The 19072-nt window shown below is 50.0% G+C and overlaps 2 protein-coding genes across 2 annotated transcripts in view; one reads left to right on the top strand and one right to left on the bottom strand.

The window, feature by feature from the left end:
- Nucleotides 1-8999, top strand: part of TMPRSS2 (transmembrane serine protease 2) — a 126205-nt gene extending 117206 nt beyond the window's left edge. The window contains exon 14 of the transcript XR_009737370.1: nucleotides 8986-8999. The gene's annotated coding sequence lies outside the window, so the exon portion shown is untranslated. The remainder of the gene's footprint in view (nucleotides 1-8985) is intronic.
- MX2 (MX dynamin like GTPase 2) overlaps nucleotides 1-19072 on the bottom strand; it is a 37134-nt gene that overhangs the window by 17353 nt on the left and 709 nt on the right. The window contains exons 2-8 of the mRNA XM_061422069.1: nucleotides 13319-13505; nucleotides 12906-13214; nucleotides 11894-12086; nucleotides 9687-9818; nucleotides 6128-6282; nucleotides 4641-4779; nucleotides 2237-2435 (exon numbers count right to left, since the gene is read on the bottom strand). Of these exons, the coding sequence (XP_061278053.1) occupies nucleotides 2237-2435; nucleotides 4641-4779; nucleotides 6128-6282; nucleotides 9687-9818; nucleotides 11894-12086; nucleotides 12906-13145 (1058 nt within the window). The 5' untranslated portion in view covers nucleotides 13146-13214; nucleotides 13319-13505. The remainder of the gene's footprint in view (nucleotides 1-2236; nucleotides 2436-4640; nucleotides 4780-6127; nucleotides 6283-9686; nucleotides 9819-11893; nucleotides 12087-12905; nucleotides 13215-13318; nucleotides 13506-19072) is intronic.

Raw genomic sequence — 19072 nt, 5'->3', positions numbered from 1 at the left:
ACAGTCAGCAAAAACAAGACTGGGAGCTGACTGTGGCTCAGATCATGAACTCCTTATTGCCAAATTCAGACTGAAATTGAAGAAAGTAGGGAAAACCACCAGACCATTCAGATATGACCTAAATCAAATCCCTTACGATTATACAGTAGAAGTGAGAAATAGACTCAAGGGACTAGATCTGATAGAGTGCCTGAAGAACTATGGATGGAGGTTCATGATAGCAAACAGGGATCAAGACCATCCCCAAGAAAAAGAAATGCAAAAAAGCAAAATGGCTGTTTGAGGAGGCCTTACAAATAGCTGTGAAAAGAAGAGAAGCAAAAAACAAAGGACAAAAGCAAAGTTATACCCGTTTGAATGCAGAGTTCCAAAGAAGAGCAAGGAGAGATAAGAAAGCCTTCCTTGGTGATCTGTGCAAAGAAATAGAGGAAAGCAATAGAACGGGAAAGACTAGAGATCTCTTCAAGAAAATTAGAGATACCAAGGGAACATTTCATGCAAAGATGGGCTCAATGAAGGACAGAAATGGTATGGACCTAACAGAAGCAGAAGATATTATGAAGAGGTGGCAAGAATACACAGAAGAACTATACAAAAAAGATTTTCATGACCCAGATAATCATGATGGGGTGATCACTTACCTAGAGCCAGACATCCTAGAATGTGAAGTCAAGTGGGCCTTAGGAAGCATCACTACAAAAAAAGCTAGTGGAGGTGATGGAATTCCAGTTGAGCTATTTCAAATCCTGCAAGATGATGCTGTGAAAGTGCTGCACTCAATATGCCAGCAAATATGAAAAACTCAGCAGTGGCCACAGGACTGGAAAAGGTCAGTTTTCATTCCAATCCCAAAGAATGCTCAAACTACCGCACAATTGCACTCATCTCACACGCTTGTAAAGTAATGCTCAAAATTCACCAAGCCAGGCTTCAACAGTATGTGAACTGTGAACTTACAGATGTTCAAACTGGTTTTAGAAAAGGCAGAGGAACTAGAGATCAAATTGCCAACATCTGTTGATCATTGAAAAAGCAAGAGAGTTCCAGAAAAACGTCGATTTCTGCTTTATTGACTATGCCAAAACCTTTGACTGTGTGGATCACAACAAACTGGAAAATTCTGAAAGAGATGAGAATACCAGACCACCTGATCTGTCTCTTGAGAAACCTGTATGCAGGTCAGGAAGCAACAGTTATAACTGGACATGGACCAACAGACTGGTTCCAATTAGGAAAAGGCTATATATTGTCACCATGCTTATTTAACTTATATGCAGAGTACATCATGAGAAATGCTGGGCTGGATGAAGCACAGGCTGGAATCAGGTTTGCCGGGAGAAATATTAATAACCTTAAATATGCAGATGACACCATTCTTATGGCAGGAAGTGAAGAAGAACTAAAGAGCCTCTTGATGAAAGTGAAAGAAGAGAGTGAAAAAGTTGGCTTAATGCTCAACATTCAGAAAACTAAAATCATGGCATCCAGTCTCATCACTCCATGGCAAATAGATGGGGAAACAGTGGAAATAGTGACAGACTTTATTTTTGGGGGCTCCAAAATCACTGCAGATGGTGACTACAGCCATGAAATTAAAAGATGCTTGCTCCTTGGAAGAAAAGTTATGACTAACCTAGACAACATAATAAAAAGCAGAGACAATACTTTGCCGACAAAGATCCATCTAGTCAAAGCTATCTTTTTTCCAATAGGTCATGTATGGATGTGAGAGTTGGACCATAAAGAAAGCTGAGTGCTGAAGAATTGATGCTTTTGAACTGTGGTGTTGGAGAAGACTCTTGAGAGTCCCTTGGACTGCAAGGAGATCCAACCAGTCCATCCTAAAGGAAATCAGTCCTGGATGTTTATTGGAAGGACTGATGCTGAAGCTGAAACCAATACTTTGGCCATCTGATGTGAGGAACTGACTCATTTGAAAAGACCCTGATGCTGGGAAACATTGAAGGCAGGAGGAGAAAGGGTCGACAGAGGATGAGATGGTTGGATGGCATCAGTAACTCAATGGACATGAGTTTGAGTAAACTCCAGGAGTTATTGATGGATAGGGAGGCCTCGCATGCTGCAGTCCATGGGATCACAAAGAGTCGGACACAACTGAGTGACTGAACTGAACTGATGTTAATTGTATAATTTTTAAATATGGTAATCATCTTGGCCAATTCTGGTAGGCAGGGCTGGTTTCCATCGAGTCCAAGGCTGTCGTAAAGAATCTTACCTGAAATACGGATGCGTCTCAAAGAACATCGTTTCTTTCCTGGTTGCCTCTGCCAAGCTCAGCTTGTTGGTGATATCCTGCTGGCCCCGGCACTTCACGATCATATAGCCCTTCTTGAGATGATAGGTGAGGTTCTGCATGACCTTCAGGACACTTTTCTCGGTGCCCTTGTCCACCAGGTCTGGTTTGGTCAGGATCCCTGTGAGATGATTAGAGGAGGGCAGTGGAAAGGTCAATTTTCTCTTCAAATATATTGAACACTGCTAGGCTATGGGGTCTTTTTTGGCCAAGACCAGCAGATTATCATTTTCCCATTGTATATTCTTACCACTTGTGCCCCAAATCAGCTAACTATACAGACATGGGTTTATTTCTGGGCTTGCTATTCTTTTTGCTAGCACCATACTGCTTTAATCGCAGTCACTTTGTAATATACTTAACATCAGGAATTATGATGCCTCCAACTTTCTTCTTCTTTATCAAGATTGATACGACCAAGAGTCTTTTCTGCCCAGTGCCTCTCAGCTCATTCTTTCATTCCATTTCATTCCTATCACTTGTATTTTTATTTGCTCATCCATTCACTCAACTCATTAATTGCCTTGTGTAATTTATTTAACAAATGTCTCTTGGGTGCCCTCTGAGTCCCCAACACTAAGGCAGCAGGCATCATCAGAACCAACTCACTCCATCACCATGTCTCCAAAAGCACATCACTCCCTACTGTAAGGAGAGTCTGTGACTCTCTAGGGTCTCCTGTCACAGACTCACTCTGCCCCTCTAGTGGTACCTCCTTTGAGATCCTCCCTGCCTTCCTCTCCCACTCTCCTGCCCTTACTCCTCTCGCTCACACTGGACTGAAGGCTTTGAATTCCAAGCGACTGTGATCTTGGTGGATGCTTGGTTTGCTTCCACCTTTTGGCTGCTGTGTACTTGAGTGTATATTCCATTTCTTTTTTTAAATTTAGCATACTTTTCTCTATTTCTATACTTAACCTTGAATGCATGGAAAATTTGCACACTGTTATAAGGCTGTTTGGAATATACTAAGGCCTTATTGTGTACACTCTTTGTGTATAGTACTTAACTGAATTTACAACAATAATACTTAATATTTAGTGAAAGCTTACAGATTATCAGAGTTTGTGGCTAATGAATGCTGGAGTGGGTAGCTATTCCCTTCTTCAGGGAATCTTCCCTACCCAGGGATCAAACCCATGTCTCTTGTGTCTTCTGCATTGGCAGGCAGATTTTTTTTTTTTTACCACTGAGCCACCTGGGAAGCCCCATGAGAAGAATAGAAAACTACTAGTAAGAAGTATTACTCAATTTCTATAAAGAGATGGATATCCAAATAGATCTATCTACTTAACAGATGAAACTGTCTTCTGTGGTCCTTAATGAGACATCCCTAATGACTTATGATTGCATAATGGTGGATGACCCCAAACCTGAGTTTTCTCTCTGGTTCAGTGTATTCTAGATGCCTGTAGAAGTCAGCAGGTAACAGGGTACAAGTCTAGTCTGGCATATAATAACACATTAAACTTGAGTTGTATTCCCCTACTGTTATTTTTATCCTTATTGGAAACCTGGGCATTTGTTGGAAAAAAAGTGGAAAAGGCAGTAATATACTGGGTATCCATTTAGTCAAAGAAAATGACTGGCACGTTTTCAGGAAAGTAAGCTCAATGGGTAAGTGAAGTGACTGGGGAGAAGTGATATTCAGTAATATTATTAGAATTTTAAAAATAGCAGCTCTCATTTGCCCAAGGATATGTAGCCAGTAAGTTGTAGAGCAAGGATTGAAACACAGGCAATCTGTGCTCTTAAACCAAATCCCCTATAATGCCTTCTGTGGGGGACATTTTTTAAAAAGGAATTTAAGAGCACCCATCTCCCCAGGGAAGAGTTCTACTTGAATATAAACTCTGTAGACACCTGTGCTGCAGTGTAAACCTGTAAGTGTATTCCCGGAATACGTTCATACACGCCCTGGCAGGATCTTTTCCATGAACCAAAGACTCACAAGAATTTTTCCTGTGGACTTGCAGAGTTGATGGGCCAGTCATTTCCTCCTTTCTGGACCGTTGTGGGAGAGAAAATAAGGCATTTCTTCTCCCCGATCCAGAATGGGTTGAGAATGCAAATAAGGGACAATAGGAAGGAGGGCAAAGAACCTCCAAATATTGGCCATACATCTAGCCCTGACCATGAGTGAGGGTGACCTGTCTGCTGTGTTCAACTGCACCCTGAGCCCACAGAGTTTCCCTGGGAACAGAGTTTGTATCTGATGCAGGATGTGGGCACCTCTAACAGAGCTATTACATCCAGGACCTTCCAAATATCTGAGGGGTCTCCCCCGGCTTCCTGTCCTCTAAGAAGCTTGGTGCTTTCTTCTTACCGATGGTCCTGTCTCCATCGGGGTCCACCTCCTGGGCCATGCTCAGCGCCTCTGTGGTGGCGATGTCCACGTTGCAGGGGACTACCACCAAGTTGATGGTCTCCTGCCTCTGGATGTACTTTTTGATGAGTGCCTTGATCTGATGCCAGGGAGTCACAAAGGAAGAGCACATCTCTGGTCACCCAAGAGCACAGCTGGTCATCCCAGAGCACCACCCAGTTTTCACACTTCTGAGCTTTGGCTTAGCCTATACCCTTCCTCTAGAATGTCTGACCACCTGCCCCCATTGAGCTCTCTGTTGATGTCCTGCTTATCCTCCAGAGCTCATCACTGGTATTTCTTCTTTCCCAAAGGCTCCCTGATTCCTGTGGTCAGATGAGACCCCTCCTTCCTCGATAGATCTTCCCTGGGATGCTTCTGAGCTGACAGCAGGAGGAAGAGGCATGCTCTGACCCCAGGCAAGCATTTTTGTCATGCCTTGGGAAATCCCACCCATTTGCTGAGTGAAGCAGGGTAAGAAGTGTGGAATTAGTCCCTTAATTCAGGAAGGGGAATGACCTAATTACAAGGCTCCCAGAGACAGAGAATGGTGATCTGGATGTTGAGGAAGAAAGAGTAATCAAGTGCCTAAGACAGTGGGGCCAGCAGAGACCCATCCAAGAGGGACTGCCATGGTCTTAGTTGGGCTGTAATTGGGTTCCCAACACTGTCAGTGCACTCCCCTGCTTCGGAAAAGGCAAGAGGGCATCTGTGACCTCAGTCCCAGGGGAAGAGGATCTCATCTTCTCCCTCTCCTCCACCCTGTCTCTTTACACCCTGGACAGCAACCCTGCTTCTGAGACTGTCCTTGCCTCCTTGGCCTCCATGTGAGCTGGCTTAGCAAGGCTTGACAAGGCTGGTCTCAGGGTAGACCCAGCCAGAGATCAGGTGTGATTCTGGCATCCCTGTGATGACTATGTTCTCAGGCAACCTTAAGTGGGAAGGTCTTTGGTAAAGAAGCCCCAGGCTCAGCAGCTGTTGGTTTGTATCAGTCAGAACTGCTCTGCGGTTCTCATGCCTCCACTGTACCAGCCTTCTTGTCCCCAGCCAGAGACCACAATCTGTGTCCTGATTGACTTACGTAGTATTACTTAAAAAACTTGTGGCTAAAATTGGCAGATCCCATGTAAAAATCCAATGTCTGATTTCTTTTAAATATTAGGATAGTGGTAACACTGGATCCATATTTCCACAGGACAGCATTGGGCAGGGTGTGCGTTATACATCTCCAGGCCTACAGAGTCAGCTTTGCCTGTTTCCATGGCCGCCGGGCCCTTGTCAGACCCCGACTATGAGGCCCTATCCCTAGACTCTCCTCTTCAGTCTCTTCCTCAACTACTGAGAGCAGGCTGGGAAGGTGCACCAGAGCCCTGGGGGCTACCGGCAGAGACCTCAGAAGTGCCTCCTGCTGAGCGTGGGGCCCACTCCCAAGTTGCAGAGAGGCTCACCTGCAGTCCGATGTCTTGTGGCTGGTTTTCCACAGCCACCCTGGTGATGCCAGGAAGGTCAATGAGGGTCAGATCTGGGACCTCAGGGGAGGTGATCTCCAGATTAATGAGCTCATGGCTGATGCCAAGTCCATTCCCAGCTATGATGTTCTGGGCTGTGGAGACCAAGAGAGGAGAAACCCTGAGTCCAGATGAAGAACCCAACCAAGCAAAAGCAGTGGAATCTGTGGGCAGATTTATGTTCCTCACCTATTTATGTGTCTCACCTGTATCTGGGGACAGTCCTAAGGTGAGAAACAGGGAGGCAATTTAAGCACAGCCCTGATGAATTGCCTAGTTCTTTAGAGATTATGAGGTGGGAGAATGATGGCAACCAGGCTACTTTGTAAATGTTTCCTGTTTTAGCTATCACTGCACCCCACTCCAGTACTCTTGCCTGGAGAATCCCATGGACGGAGGAGCCTGGAAGGCTGCAGTCCATGGGGTCGATGAGGGTCGGACACGACTGAGCAACTTCACTTTCACTTTTCACTTTCATGCATTGGAGAAGAAAATGGCAACCCACTCCAGTGTTCTTGCCTGGAGAATCCCAGGGACGGGGGAGCCTGGTGGGCTGCTGTCCATTGGGTCGCACAGAGTCGGACACGACTGAAGTGACTTAGCAGCAGCAGCCCAGTCACTACTTAAGCTATGATTTTGTAACTCTGTATTGAAGTGAAACATACGTACAGGAAAGTACCCTTTGTCTTAAACCTGTGACTTGGTGAGTTTCACAGGTGGGACCCATTGGTGTCACAGAAACACATATCAAGAAACAGAACATGGTTAGCGCCCCCTACCCTGCTAAAGCCCCTCTCTCCCTGTGGATCACTAGCCCTCAGGTAAAGTAGCGCTTATCTTAAGCTTTACCAGCATCTACTCTTTTGCCCATTTTTGTACTTTATACTTGGTTGAGCTAAGTGAATTTGCTGATAGATAATCACTTTTGACCTACAAGACGAGCATTTTCCTGTGGTCCCACCTAATTATAAAAGGAATCGTAAACTATGTCTTCTCTTAGTATCATGCATGTGTGCATGTATGCTAAGTCACTCAGTCATGTCTGACTCTTTTCGACCTCATAGACTGTACCTTGCAAGGCTCCTCTATCTATGAGATTCTCCAGGCAAGACTACTGGAGTGGGTTGCCATGCCCTCCTCCAGGGGATCTTTCCGACCCAGGGATCAAACCCGAGTCTCCTGTGGCTCCTGCATCACAGGTGGATTCTTCACTGCTGAGCCACTTGGGGAAGCCCTCTCTTGGTCCTGCTTCCTCAGCTCAACATTTCGTTTGTGTGATTACCTTATACTGGTGCTTGTGGCTGAGGGCTGTTCCTTTTCATTGCCATTCTGTGTCTTGATCCAGTCTGTGGGGTGTGGGGGGGTTGGGGCTAGGGGGTGGGGGATGGGTAATCATAGTTGCTTGCTTGCTAAGTCACTCAGTCATGTCTGACTCTTTGCGATTCTATGGACTGGAGTCTGCCAGGCTCCTCTGTCCATGGGCTTTTCCAGGCAAGAGTGCTGGAGTGCGTTGCTGTGCCCTCCTCCAAAGGATCTTCCCGACCCAGGAACTGAATCTATTATGTCTCCTGCATTGGCAGGCAGATTCTTTTACCACCAGCGCCATCTGGGTATCACAATAGTGCTGCTATAGAGATTCTAGAAGCGACTTTGGGTGCACATTTTGGCTGGGGTATACTTGGGATAAAGAAAGCTGAGAGCCGAAGAATTGATGCTTTTGAACTGCGGTGTTGGAGAAGACTCTCAAGAGTTCCTTGGAGACTGCAAGGAGATCCAACCAGTCCATCCTAAAGGAGATCAGTCCTGGGTGTTCATTGGAAGGACTAATGTTGAAGCTGAAACTGAAATCCTTTGGCCACCTGATGTGAAGAGCTGACTCATTTGAAAAGACCCTGATGCTGGGAAAGGTTGAGGGCAGGAGGAGAAGGGGACGACAGAGGATGAGATGGTTGGATGGCATCACCGACTCAATGGACATAAGTTTGGGTAAACTCTGGGAGTTGGTGATGGACAAGGAGGCCTGGCGTGCTGCAGTTCATGGGGTCGCAAAGAGTTGGAAATGACTGAGCAACTGAACTGAACTGATACTCAGGATTAGAGTTTTGAGGTGTCATGGGGTGTGCACACAGCCTTAGTGGATATTTTGTCAATTTTCCAAAGTAGTTGCACCAACTCACACTCCTACCTGCAGTGGACCAGAGTTCCCAGATGCTATAGATGCTTTAGAGATGCTGTTCTAAAGATGCTCATTACTCATCCTTACACAGAACATTCATCCACGTTCACAGAACGTACCCTCCCAGACCTGCCCACAGAGCTCACAGCTAGAGAGACTGGGCAGATCTCAGCCACGCTGAAGGATGTGCTGGGCACATGTGGACAGGATGGGTGTAGCAGGCACGGCAGTGCAGAGCTTTTATCATTTGAAGCTAGGAAACTTGCCAGGTGAAGATCTCAGGAAGTTCCTGTTTTGGGGGTGGATCTAGAATTGAGGCAGCACCTTGCAATTTGGGGAGTGATCCCTCTGGTGAGCTAGCTGGAGACACAGGGTTCTCAGGGAGCTGAGCCCAAGGAGTCATGTGAAAACCCCAGCCTCAGATGCAGTTTGCTGCTCAGTGAGGCATAAGCCCATCTCCCTAGAATGGAAGCTATGGCCACAGAGTTTCTTGTTATGATCAGAGGGAATTTTTGCCTGTCTGGCTGAGCCCAGCTTGAGAGCAGGAAGGGGAAGATGCCTTGGGGAGGGGTGGGCAGGCTCAGGGACCTTGGAGGCAGGGCTGCGAGGGGATGACCTCCAGGGTCCCCTCTGAGTGGGTATGGAAGTGGATTCCAGGAGCGTGTGTGCGTGCTACTTCAGTCATGTCCGACTCTTTGTGACCCTATGGACTGTAGCCCACCAGGCTCCTCTGTTCATGGGATTCTCCAGGCAAGAAGGCTAGAGGGGGTTGCTATGCCCTCTTCCAGGGCATCTTCCCCCACCCAGGGATCAAACCTGTGTCTCTTATGTCTCTTGCATTGGCAGGCGGGGTTCTTTACCGCTAGCGCCACCTGGGAAGACATTCCAGGAGCAACTGAGCCTTCTCATTTGGTGGTTCCCTCAGGCTAATCTCAAGAGCTGGATGTACTTCTAGGAGTGATGGGTGGGCAGGGCTTGCCTTGGGGAAAACCTCAGGGCTTGGGGACAGGGACGCGGCCACAGGCAACCAGACACTTCAGGTTAGAGCAGCACCTCAGGACACACGTCCCCAGCACTGACCAGGGTAGCTGAAGCAGGAGTGCTGCCCGGGACACTTCCCAGAGGAGAGGCAGGTAAACTGACAGTCACAAAAGGGTAGGGTTATGTAGCAAGGAGGAGGGACATGTGAGAGGCAGAGGGCCGGCACGTGGGAAAGCCTGGAAAGAAGAGACGGTGCTCGCTGTGGAGCTGGAGAGGCCTGGGTGACCGCTGATGACCCCAGGGGGAGAAGGAGCCGACTTGCAGATGCCCGCAGGGCCCTACCTCTCCGAATCTCCCACTCCACTTCGGAGGGATTTTGCAGCTGCTGCGTAATGTTGCGGTAGGTGATTTTCCCGGTCCATTCACACTCCCGCTTTGTCAGTTTCAGCACCAGCGGACACCGGGTGATGATTCCTGAGAGAGAGTTTCCCAAACAGCCTCTAAGTTTCCCTTAAAAAGAAGCATTCACAGGTGCCCTTTTCTTTTCTTTTTTGACTGCACCACAAGACATGTAGAATCTTGGTTCCCTGACCAGGGATCGAACCCCCATCTCTTGAACTGGGAGCATGGAGTTCTAACCACTGGACAACCAGGGAAGCCCCACCCTTTGCTCTTATCCTCCCCAGTGTCCTCAGAGGCCTTGTCTGAACTCTGTATCCCTCTCTAGAGAGGACTCAGTCCAGCCCCACTAATTACCCCCGGCCCTAGGAAGGCCTCAGGCACAGTCCAGGTGGCAGCCAAGGGCCAGGACTGGGGTAGGAGTGGGAGGGAAGCAGTGAGATCTACCTGACCCCATCCAGCCCTCCCAGCCCCTGACACTCGGGCATGGAGGGAGCCCAAAGCACTACTGTAAGGGGCTCCTGCCTGCCTCGAAAGACTGCCAGGGCCACACCGGCCTCCAGACGCTTTGCTCTGTTGCTTTTCTCCTGGAAATGCTGAACCCAGGGTGGAGAGGAGGAGCTGCTGGTGTCCACTCTGACTCCATCACACACCAGAGTTGGGCTGATGGGGATCTCACAGGAGACCCTGGAGTAAAGGACCGGCTGCCCATGCTTGGGAGGGCACACAGGCCGGGGCTCCTGGTCTGGGTGGTTGTTGAGGGCTGTGCAGGGTCCATGAAGCCCCCATACCCTCCTCTGTGCCCAGGAGGCAGCCCTGGCTCCCTGGGTTCCTGTTGTTTTTGACGGATGGGCAGTGCTGGAAGAAGATGGGTATGAGAGGGAATCAGGACAGGGGAAACTACCCACTTTAGGGTGCCAGCTCCATCCTTTTTTCCCCTTTATAATTATTTTCATTGTCAGAATGTATGACAGCTTTTTCATTCTGTGCTTGAATGTGTGTGTACTAAGTCACTTCAGTCATGTCTGACTCTTTGTGACCCCATGGACTGTAGCCGGCCAGGCTCCTCTGTCCATGGGATTCTCTAGGCAAGAATACTGGGGTGGGTTGCCATGCCCTCCTCCAGGCGATCCTCCCAACTCAGGGATTGAACCCAGGTCTCCTGCACTGCAGGCAGATTCTTTACCGACTGAGCCACCAGGGAAGCCCAGACGATCATAGTAGTAGTAGTGTTAGTTAGTTCTGTCCGACTCTGAGACCCCATGGACTGTAGCCTGCCAGTTTCCTCTGTCCATGGGATTCTCCAGGCAAGAATACTGGAGTGGGTTGCCATGCTTAATTCTACACAGGCTTAAATTTTTTTGTCTTTTGTTTCTTTTGAAAGGAAGCAGGAACGTCCTTGGTGGTCCAGTGGTTAAGACTCTGCACTCGCATTGCAGGGGGTGCAGGTTTGACCCCTTGTTGAGAAACTGAAAGCCCACATGCCTTGAGACGGTGACCAAAAAAAAAATTTCTTTTTTAAAATGAAACGTTGTGTCTTATCACACCATGATCCTGGCTAGTAGCTTCTCAAATTTGAGAAAATTCTTCAAAAAGACTTTACATGTTACCAGAAACTAACAAATTAACATAGAAATGTTTCTAGAGTCTTAGAGGACTAGACAGAGAAGGCAATGGCACCCCACTCCAGTACTCTTGCCTGGAAAATCCCATGGATGGAGGAGCCTAGAAGGCTGCAGTCCATGGGGTCGCTAAGTGTCAGACACGACTGAGCGACTTCACTTTCACTTTTCACTTTCATGCATTGGAGAAGGAAATGGCAACCCACTCCAGTGTTCTTGCCTGGAGAATCCCAGGGATGGGGGAGCCCGGTGGGCTGCTGTCTATGAGGTCGCACAGAGTCGGACACGACTGAAGTGACTTAGCAGCAGCAGAGGACTAGAAAGAAACCAACTGATACAAAGCCCAGCAATGACTGTTGCCACATGAAAGAGGACTCAGAACCTAGGGGCAGCAGGAGCATCCAGGTCCACCCCCCCACCGCCCCCTGCCCACATCACCGGTCCAGGGGGGCTTCCCGTGACCTCTCCTGAGCCTACTGGTCCTGGGATGCTCTGTGGCTTGCAGGAGGCTGCCCCAGCAGTACTTACCGCTGCCCCTGGGGAGGGCAACCCCCGACAGAGCCTCCAGCACGGAACTCTTGCCGGAGCTCTGGTCCCCGATAACGGCAATGGCGGGCAGGGCCAGGTCCTGCTCCACGCCCAGGGCCCGTAGGGAGTCGATGAGGTCAATGCAGGGCCGCACCTTCTCCTCATACTTTCTGTACAGGTTGTTTTCCGGCCCCTGGAGGAGACAGACAGACTCACAGCCTTGGCCTTTGATGGACTCCCATCGCTTTCTGGAATTTGCGACTGAATTGGTGAATCTGCTCATGTGGGGTTGGAGACAGGAGGGGCGAGAGGCGGACCCAGGTGTGCCAGAGGCAAGGCCTCTGCATTTGTTCCTGCAGAGGCTTGGCTTCCACTGCTGTGGGCTGGAGGTGGAGGTGCCCGTGTGAGTTGGGAGATGGCCCTGCGAGGGCAGGCACTCCCAGTTGGAGGGAGGGGAGAAGCCCACCCCGGGCCTGCAGGGCTGGGGTAGGGGGTGGCTGGCAGTATGACTGTGGCAGTCACAGTTGGAGGGAAAGCTCCCAGACAGGAGACCCCAGCACAGAGAATGGAGGCCCCAGATCCATGTCCAGGAAGGTCATGGTGCCCCAGAGACTGTGTCTGCCCCTGGGGCTTGTTGGAAGTGCCCAGAAGGTTGGGGGAGGGGGAGGGCACCAGCTGTGCCATGGGGACTGGACTAGACTGGTAGGTTTTATTCCCCACTTCCCCCCAACCCCTCCACCTTCTTTCAGATGGTAAAGAATCTGCCTGCAATGCAGGAGACCCAGGTTCCATCCCTGGGTCGTAAAGATCCATCCCCTGGGGGAGGAAACGGCAACCCACCCCAGTACTCTTGCCTGGAGAATCCCATGGGCAGAGGAGCCTTGCGGGCTGCGGTCCATGGGGTCGTAAAGAGTCGGACACGACTGAGTGACTAACACACACACTTCTCTCCACATCCCCCCAGCCCTCCCCATGCATGCACCCTTCCTGACCCACCCTCCTCTCACCTTACCTTTGACATCTGTTGGCTCCCTTTTGCTTCTGGCTGCTGAGGGTCCAAATTCAGCTGATTGAAGTTGTTGGGAAGGAAGTCCGGGTTGCTCTCTTCCACCTGCCATTGTGGGGGACTCATTGTCTGCCCCAGTGGTGGCCCTGGTGGCTGCTGATGGAAGTAAATGTCTTGCTTTGGGTGGTGCTGAGTGGAAGTCTGAGTGTGCCTCTTGTACTTCAAAGGCCTGAAGGACATCGACATGACTGTCTGCTCAGAGAGCTGGGGTGTGCGGTCTTCGGGGCTCAGTGCCTCTGGTCCTCTCGGCAAGCTCTGCAAAGACGCAAGACGGGAATGTGGCCCAGAGGTCCCCCAGCAGACCTTCCTGGGGGCTGTATTTCTTCCAGCTCTGCCTCATCTAATCCCTTACAACTCACCTGCTGCTCACCGACTCAGGGGAGACCAGCAGCCCAGCTCAGGCCTGTCTGCAGACGGGGCTGATGGCAGCAAACGGGCACAGAACACAAAAGGGGCGTTGGTGAGCCTGGAGACAAGTGGACTCCACGCTTCCACGGGAGAGTCTGAAGGTTCTGCTGTCACTTCTGCTGGGCTCCGCGTCGTCACCTACAGCTCAGGGCGAAGAGGAAGCAGTAAGGCGTGGAGAGATGACAGGGAGCCCCTCCAGGGTCCCTTGGTAGCCAATCTCTGCCCCGCCATCGCTGTTTCTCACCCAGGCTGGGTCAGGCTGCTGGAGATTCTGGGAGAAAAGGTTTCTGGGGTCTCTTACTTCTCCGTGGGACCTATAATCAGGTGGTCTTCCGCCTAGAGACAGCTGGCCTCACCCAGCACTGCTCTGAAATGCTCATTTCACAGCAACCTATGATGCTATTTTCACAGCAACCCTGCATGTCAGTGCCTAATATGCACTTTTTCAGGTCAAGAAGGTAAAGCGCAGAGGTCTAGATACTGGCCTGAGTCAGGGCCCAGAGGCCGGCCAGGGACTCTGGGTCATGAACATTTTCCCACTATGCCCAGCCCCCAGCCACCCCACTACTGGGGCCAGAGTGGAGACAGTGAGTTGGATGGCTTCGCTCCCTCCCATGCGAGTCCACCTGGATATGTGACTGTGACCTTATTTGGAAAAGTCTACTTGCAGTGGAATTGAGGCAGATCTGGGGATGACGGTGGGCCCGAAATGCAAGAAGAGACAGGCGGAGAGGGTTTGAGACTCAGAGCCCCTTGGCTGTAGGGCAACGGAGGCAGAGACTGGAGGGTCGCTGCCCCACGTCAGGGACCCCCGAGGGGATCAGGGGCCCAGAAGCTGGGAGAGGAGCCTGAAAGGGGTTTCCCTCAGAGCCTCTGGGAAGAACTAACTCTACCGACACCTCACCCTGGAATTTCTGGCCTGAGAACCGGGAGAGAATAGATGTCCTGTGTGTCTGAGTTGGGGGCATCTGTCAGGCCAGCTCCAGGGCACTAACCAGTGGGGAGGATTGGAGTCTCGAGGTGGTGCCTACCCCATAGCTGCCCCTTGGGGCATCCATGTGTGCCCCATTTCCAGCCCTCCATCCATCCCCTCCTCACAACAGTGGTTCCGCCCTTGCACACACTGTGGCCCTTTCCCGTCTAAACCCTGGCTCATCCTGTCACTGCGCTTTCTAAAAACTTCTGGGGTCTTTTTCTTTCAGAACAAAGTTCCTAAAGAATTTGGTCCTAACCTACCTTTTCCTATTTGATGCCACCTCGAATACTGGGCCAGGTTTTTTTACCTTCCCTCAAACTGGATCTGCACATTCATCGCCTTGTGTGTGCCATTGGCCTAGCTTTAAAAGTGCGGGTGGTTCATTCACTTATTCATTCATTCAACAGATGTGTTTTGAGGACTGATGCAGGGTGAATTGTGTCCCCAAGTTCATAGGTCAGAGCCCTAACCCCTAGGACCTCGGTGTATGTCTATACTGGAGAGATGCCCTTTAAAGAGGTGATTGAGGTAAACAAGGTCACTAATCCAATCTCACTGGCGTCTTAGAAAAAACAGATTAGGACAAATACACACAGAGGCAAGAGCAGATGAGGACACGGGGAGACCGCCGTCTCCATGCCCAGGCGGCCTCGGGAGAAAGTAACCCTGCTGACACCTTAGTCTTGGACTTCTGACCTCCAGACTGGGAGAAAATAAATTTCTGTTGTCTAAGCCATCTACCCTGCGGCACTTCGTTACAGCAGCCTGAGCAAACTAATACGAGGACCAACTATGTGCGAGGTGGTTCCTGCCATGAGGATTCAGTGGTGAGCAAGCCAGATGAAGTCCCTGTCTCCGGTACACACATTCTGTCAGGGGGACCCCCCCAAAAAAAACCACAAGAAAGCCGACCAGTGAAGAAGCCTGCAGTAATGCAACCCCAGGTGACGATGGAGTGTCTGGACGAAAGGGCGTGGGTGACAGATGCTGGGGTCAGTGTCAGAGGTGGAGGCAGGGGCTGTTTGAGGGCGTGTCCGTGTTTACAGAAAACAGGAAATGAATGAAGAGAGGAACTATTATTTGAGGACCTGGGGAGGAACCTTCCTGGCAGAGCAAGTCCAAGTGCAAAGGTCCTGAGGTCAGAATGAGCTCAGGGAACGGGGAGAAGCACACTTGTCTCCTGGGGGCTCAGAAAGCCCAGCCCAGGGGCGGCTCCTTTCTTTGGGATTGGGGGCTGGCCCCTCTGGTCCTCTCTGCCTTGCTCTTTCCAGGCTGTGCCCTGGCCTTTCCTGACATGGCTGGGGCTAGACCTGACATTCGGGTTTGGGCTGGAAGGAGGTGGAGAAGTCTTCTACCTGCACTTTTCTGAGCAGTCAGCCCCACTGACCTGGAGACCCTAAGGAAAGGGAGACCCCCCCAGGCTCGGCCCCGCTCCTGGGGGAGCCCTGCAAAGGCTGTCCAGTGGAGGGAGCACCCTTATCTCGGTGCTGAAATCCTAAGACAGCACCTCTGTTCCCTCCTGTGGATGAGGGCAGTAAGACTGCTCAGCTGAGTGTTGGGTGGAAGGCCAATCTTACAGGTAACCCCAATCTATGGTCAGCCAATTCCCGATGTGTGGGGCTGCTGGGGGATGAAGCGGGCACTTCCAGGCCAGGAATTGCTGGCACGCAGCCCTCAAATGCCCTGTGGCTAGCTTTAGAGGAAAAGACTCTCAGCCAGCCCCTCCCACTGGTTGGGGACTAAAACTAAATCTGGGTTTTTACAGCTGTTTTGCATCTTTCTATTCTTCATTTCTCTGAGTCCCTGAGGTTTAGCCTTTTCTCTGTTCTGCATCTGATTGTTTCCCATGGGGCCAGTCTCCTCCACGAAATTCCTCGTCTTACAAAATACATGACCCTTCAGCAAGTGTCTAGAGAAAGTATGATCCCATGAAAAGGCCTCTGCTTTTTGGTTTTCATCCTGCTGGCAGCATCCTCAGATATTTTCCCCCAGTAGTGCCAAGGAGTGCTGGCAATGAGCAGAAGCTGGAAGAGACAGGGATGGACTCTATGCAGAATCTCAGGAGGATTTGCTAATGCCTCCATCTCAATCTTCCAGCCTCCAGGGCTGGGAAAGACTAAATTTTCATTTTGTAAGCCCTCTAGTCTGGGATACTGTGCCATGACAACCCTAGGACACTCACACACCATTGCTGTTCAGTCACTCAGTCGTGTCTGACTCTCTGCAACCCCATGGACTGCAGCATGCCAGGCTCCCTCTTTCACAGTCTCCTGGAGCTTGCTCAAATTCATGTCCATTGAATCGGTGATGCCATCCAATCATCTCATCCTGTCATCCCTTTCTCCTCCTGCCCTCAACCTTTCCCAGCATCAGGGTTTTTTCTAATGAGTCGGCTCTTCACATCGGTGGCCAAATTTTTGGAACTTCAGCTTCAGTATCAGTCCCTCCAATGAATATTCAGGGTTGATTTCCTTTAGGATTGACTGGTTTAATCGCCTTGCTGTTCAAGGGACTCTCAAGAGTCTTCTCCAGCCCCACAGTTCAAAAGCATCATGGTTTATACCTAATCTGTTCCCCCCAAGTGCCTTTTTTGCTGGGTGGACTTGGCATCATATCTGTCTCTAATTCTAAAATTCTGAAGGTGTAATAATCCACCAGTTCATGCTACAATGGGAATCAGCAAATGCTAGAAAGCAGGTGTCCTTGCCCCTCGAGAAACAGTGTCAGGAGGCCTCTTGGCCACTACTGCCTCAAGCAAGAGGGATCCTGAAGCTCTGAGATCAGGCTTTGGGGCTTCAATTCTGATACGAGTTCCAAAGTGTGTCATTCTATATCATCAAACAGTTGACTCAATTCAGACACTATCTACCGGGAGATGACAGCAGACTATTATCAGATGGGGTGCACCCTACTCACCTGCCCCCACCCCATCCTGCTGCCAATTGCAAATGGGCACTTGTCATCTGTCTCTAGGCTTCCCGGGTGGCACAGTGGCAAAGAATATGCTTGCCAATGCAGGAGACTTGGGTTTGATCCCTGGGTCAGGAAGATCCCTGGAGAAGGAAATGGCATCCCACTCCAGTATTCTTGCCTGGGAAATCCCATGAACAGAGGCGCTTGTTGGGCTATAGTCCATGGGGTCACAGTTGGACACAACTGAGTGACTGAGCACACACACACACACATACACACACACATATCTAACTCTACAAGGATTAAATCCTGAGCCACTGCAGTAGCTCCCCTGAAAGTAGTTCAGGATGGAGATCAGGAACAAGGCCCTCTGTGCTCTGGGAAAAACTGGCAGAACAGGTATTCAGATAGATATTTTCCGGAGAAGATTTTATGAGCACAATTCTTGAATCTCCTCATATCTAGAAAAGCACTAAAATCAGTAATAGTGACATCTGCTCCTCATGACTAGCAGTGAGCTTCTGCCGAAATGCGTGCTTGATTGCATGTACGCCCTTCACTAAAATCAGATATTACTGACTTCCCCATTAGCTGTTTGTTGCAGCTCCTCAGAGCTATCCAAAACGCTGTCTCCCAGTCTACCATCCTCATTTTGCCCCAAATAGAACTTAACTCACAAATCTCATGTGCATTTTTTCCCCAGTCAACACTGCCCATTTCAGATGCAAACTGCTAGCAAAGACACCCCCAACCTCATCCCACCGCCCCTCTTGGGTTTGAATAATCTGCTAGAGCAGAAACCTTTCACTGACTAGATCACAGGTTAATTATAAAAGGATTTCCCAGGTGGCGCTAGTTCTTTACAGAACCTGCCTGCAATGCAGGAGACAAAAGAGACACGGGTGGGAACCCTGGGTGGGGAAGATCCCCGGGAGGAGGGCACGGTAACCCACTCTAGTGTTCTTGCCCAGAGAATCTCCATGGACAGCCTGCTGAGCTACAGTCCGTGGGATCACAAAGATTCGGACATGACTGAGTGAAATCGCACGCACACAGACACAACTCAGGAGAAGTGAAAGTGAAAGCCGCTCAGTCACGTCCGAGTCTTTGAGACCCCATGGACTACACAGTCCACGGAATTCTCCAGGCCAGAAAACTGGAGTGGGTGGCCTTTTCCTTCGTCAGGGGATCGTCTCAGCCCAGGGATCGAACCCAGGTCTCCCTCATTGCAGGTGGATTCTTTACTAGCTGAGCCGCCAGGGAAGCCCAGCTCGGAAAAAGCCAGATGGCAGGCGCCGGGCGAGGGTGGAGCTTACGCTCCGTCTGCGAGCGCTGCTCTCCCGCATCTCCAGTGCGCTCCAGAAGCCCTCCAAACACTCGGGTTTTCAGGCGGCTTCATTGCATAGACCTGAGTGATTTCATCACTGACCATCAGAGATTGAACTCAACCTCCTGCCCTGCTTCTCTTCCGGGAGGAAGGGAGTGGCTGGAAGTGCCAGTCCTCTGTCACGTGACCGCTCACCTAGGTAACCGGCTCCCATCTCATTAACATAACACAGGGACCTGACATCACCTGATTAGCATAACAGAAGCCGACGCTCTCCTCGCTTCTGAGGGTTTTAGGAACACCTGTTAGGCTGGAACTGACACAGACCAAATAATCTCTCCTTTTCCCCTACAATTGTGAATATTATGAAATAGTCACCTGGATGAGTTAATATCTATCCTCATACTTACTTTTTTTTTCTTGCGATGAGGACTTTTAAGATCTACTGTTTTTGTTGTTATTGTTTAGTCTCTAAGTCGTGTCTATTTT

Source organism: Bos javanicus, chromosome 1, assembly GCF_032452875.1.
Source record: "Bos javanicus breed banteng chromosome 1, ARS-OSU_banteng_1.0, whole genome shotgun sequence".
Lineage (NCBI taxonomy): Eukaryota > Metazoa > Chordata > Mammalia > Artiodactyla > Bovidae > Bos > Bos javanicus.
Note: the sequence above shows the minus strand (reverse complement) of the source record. Positions and strands in the feature narration are given on the sequence as shown.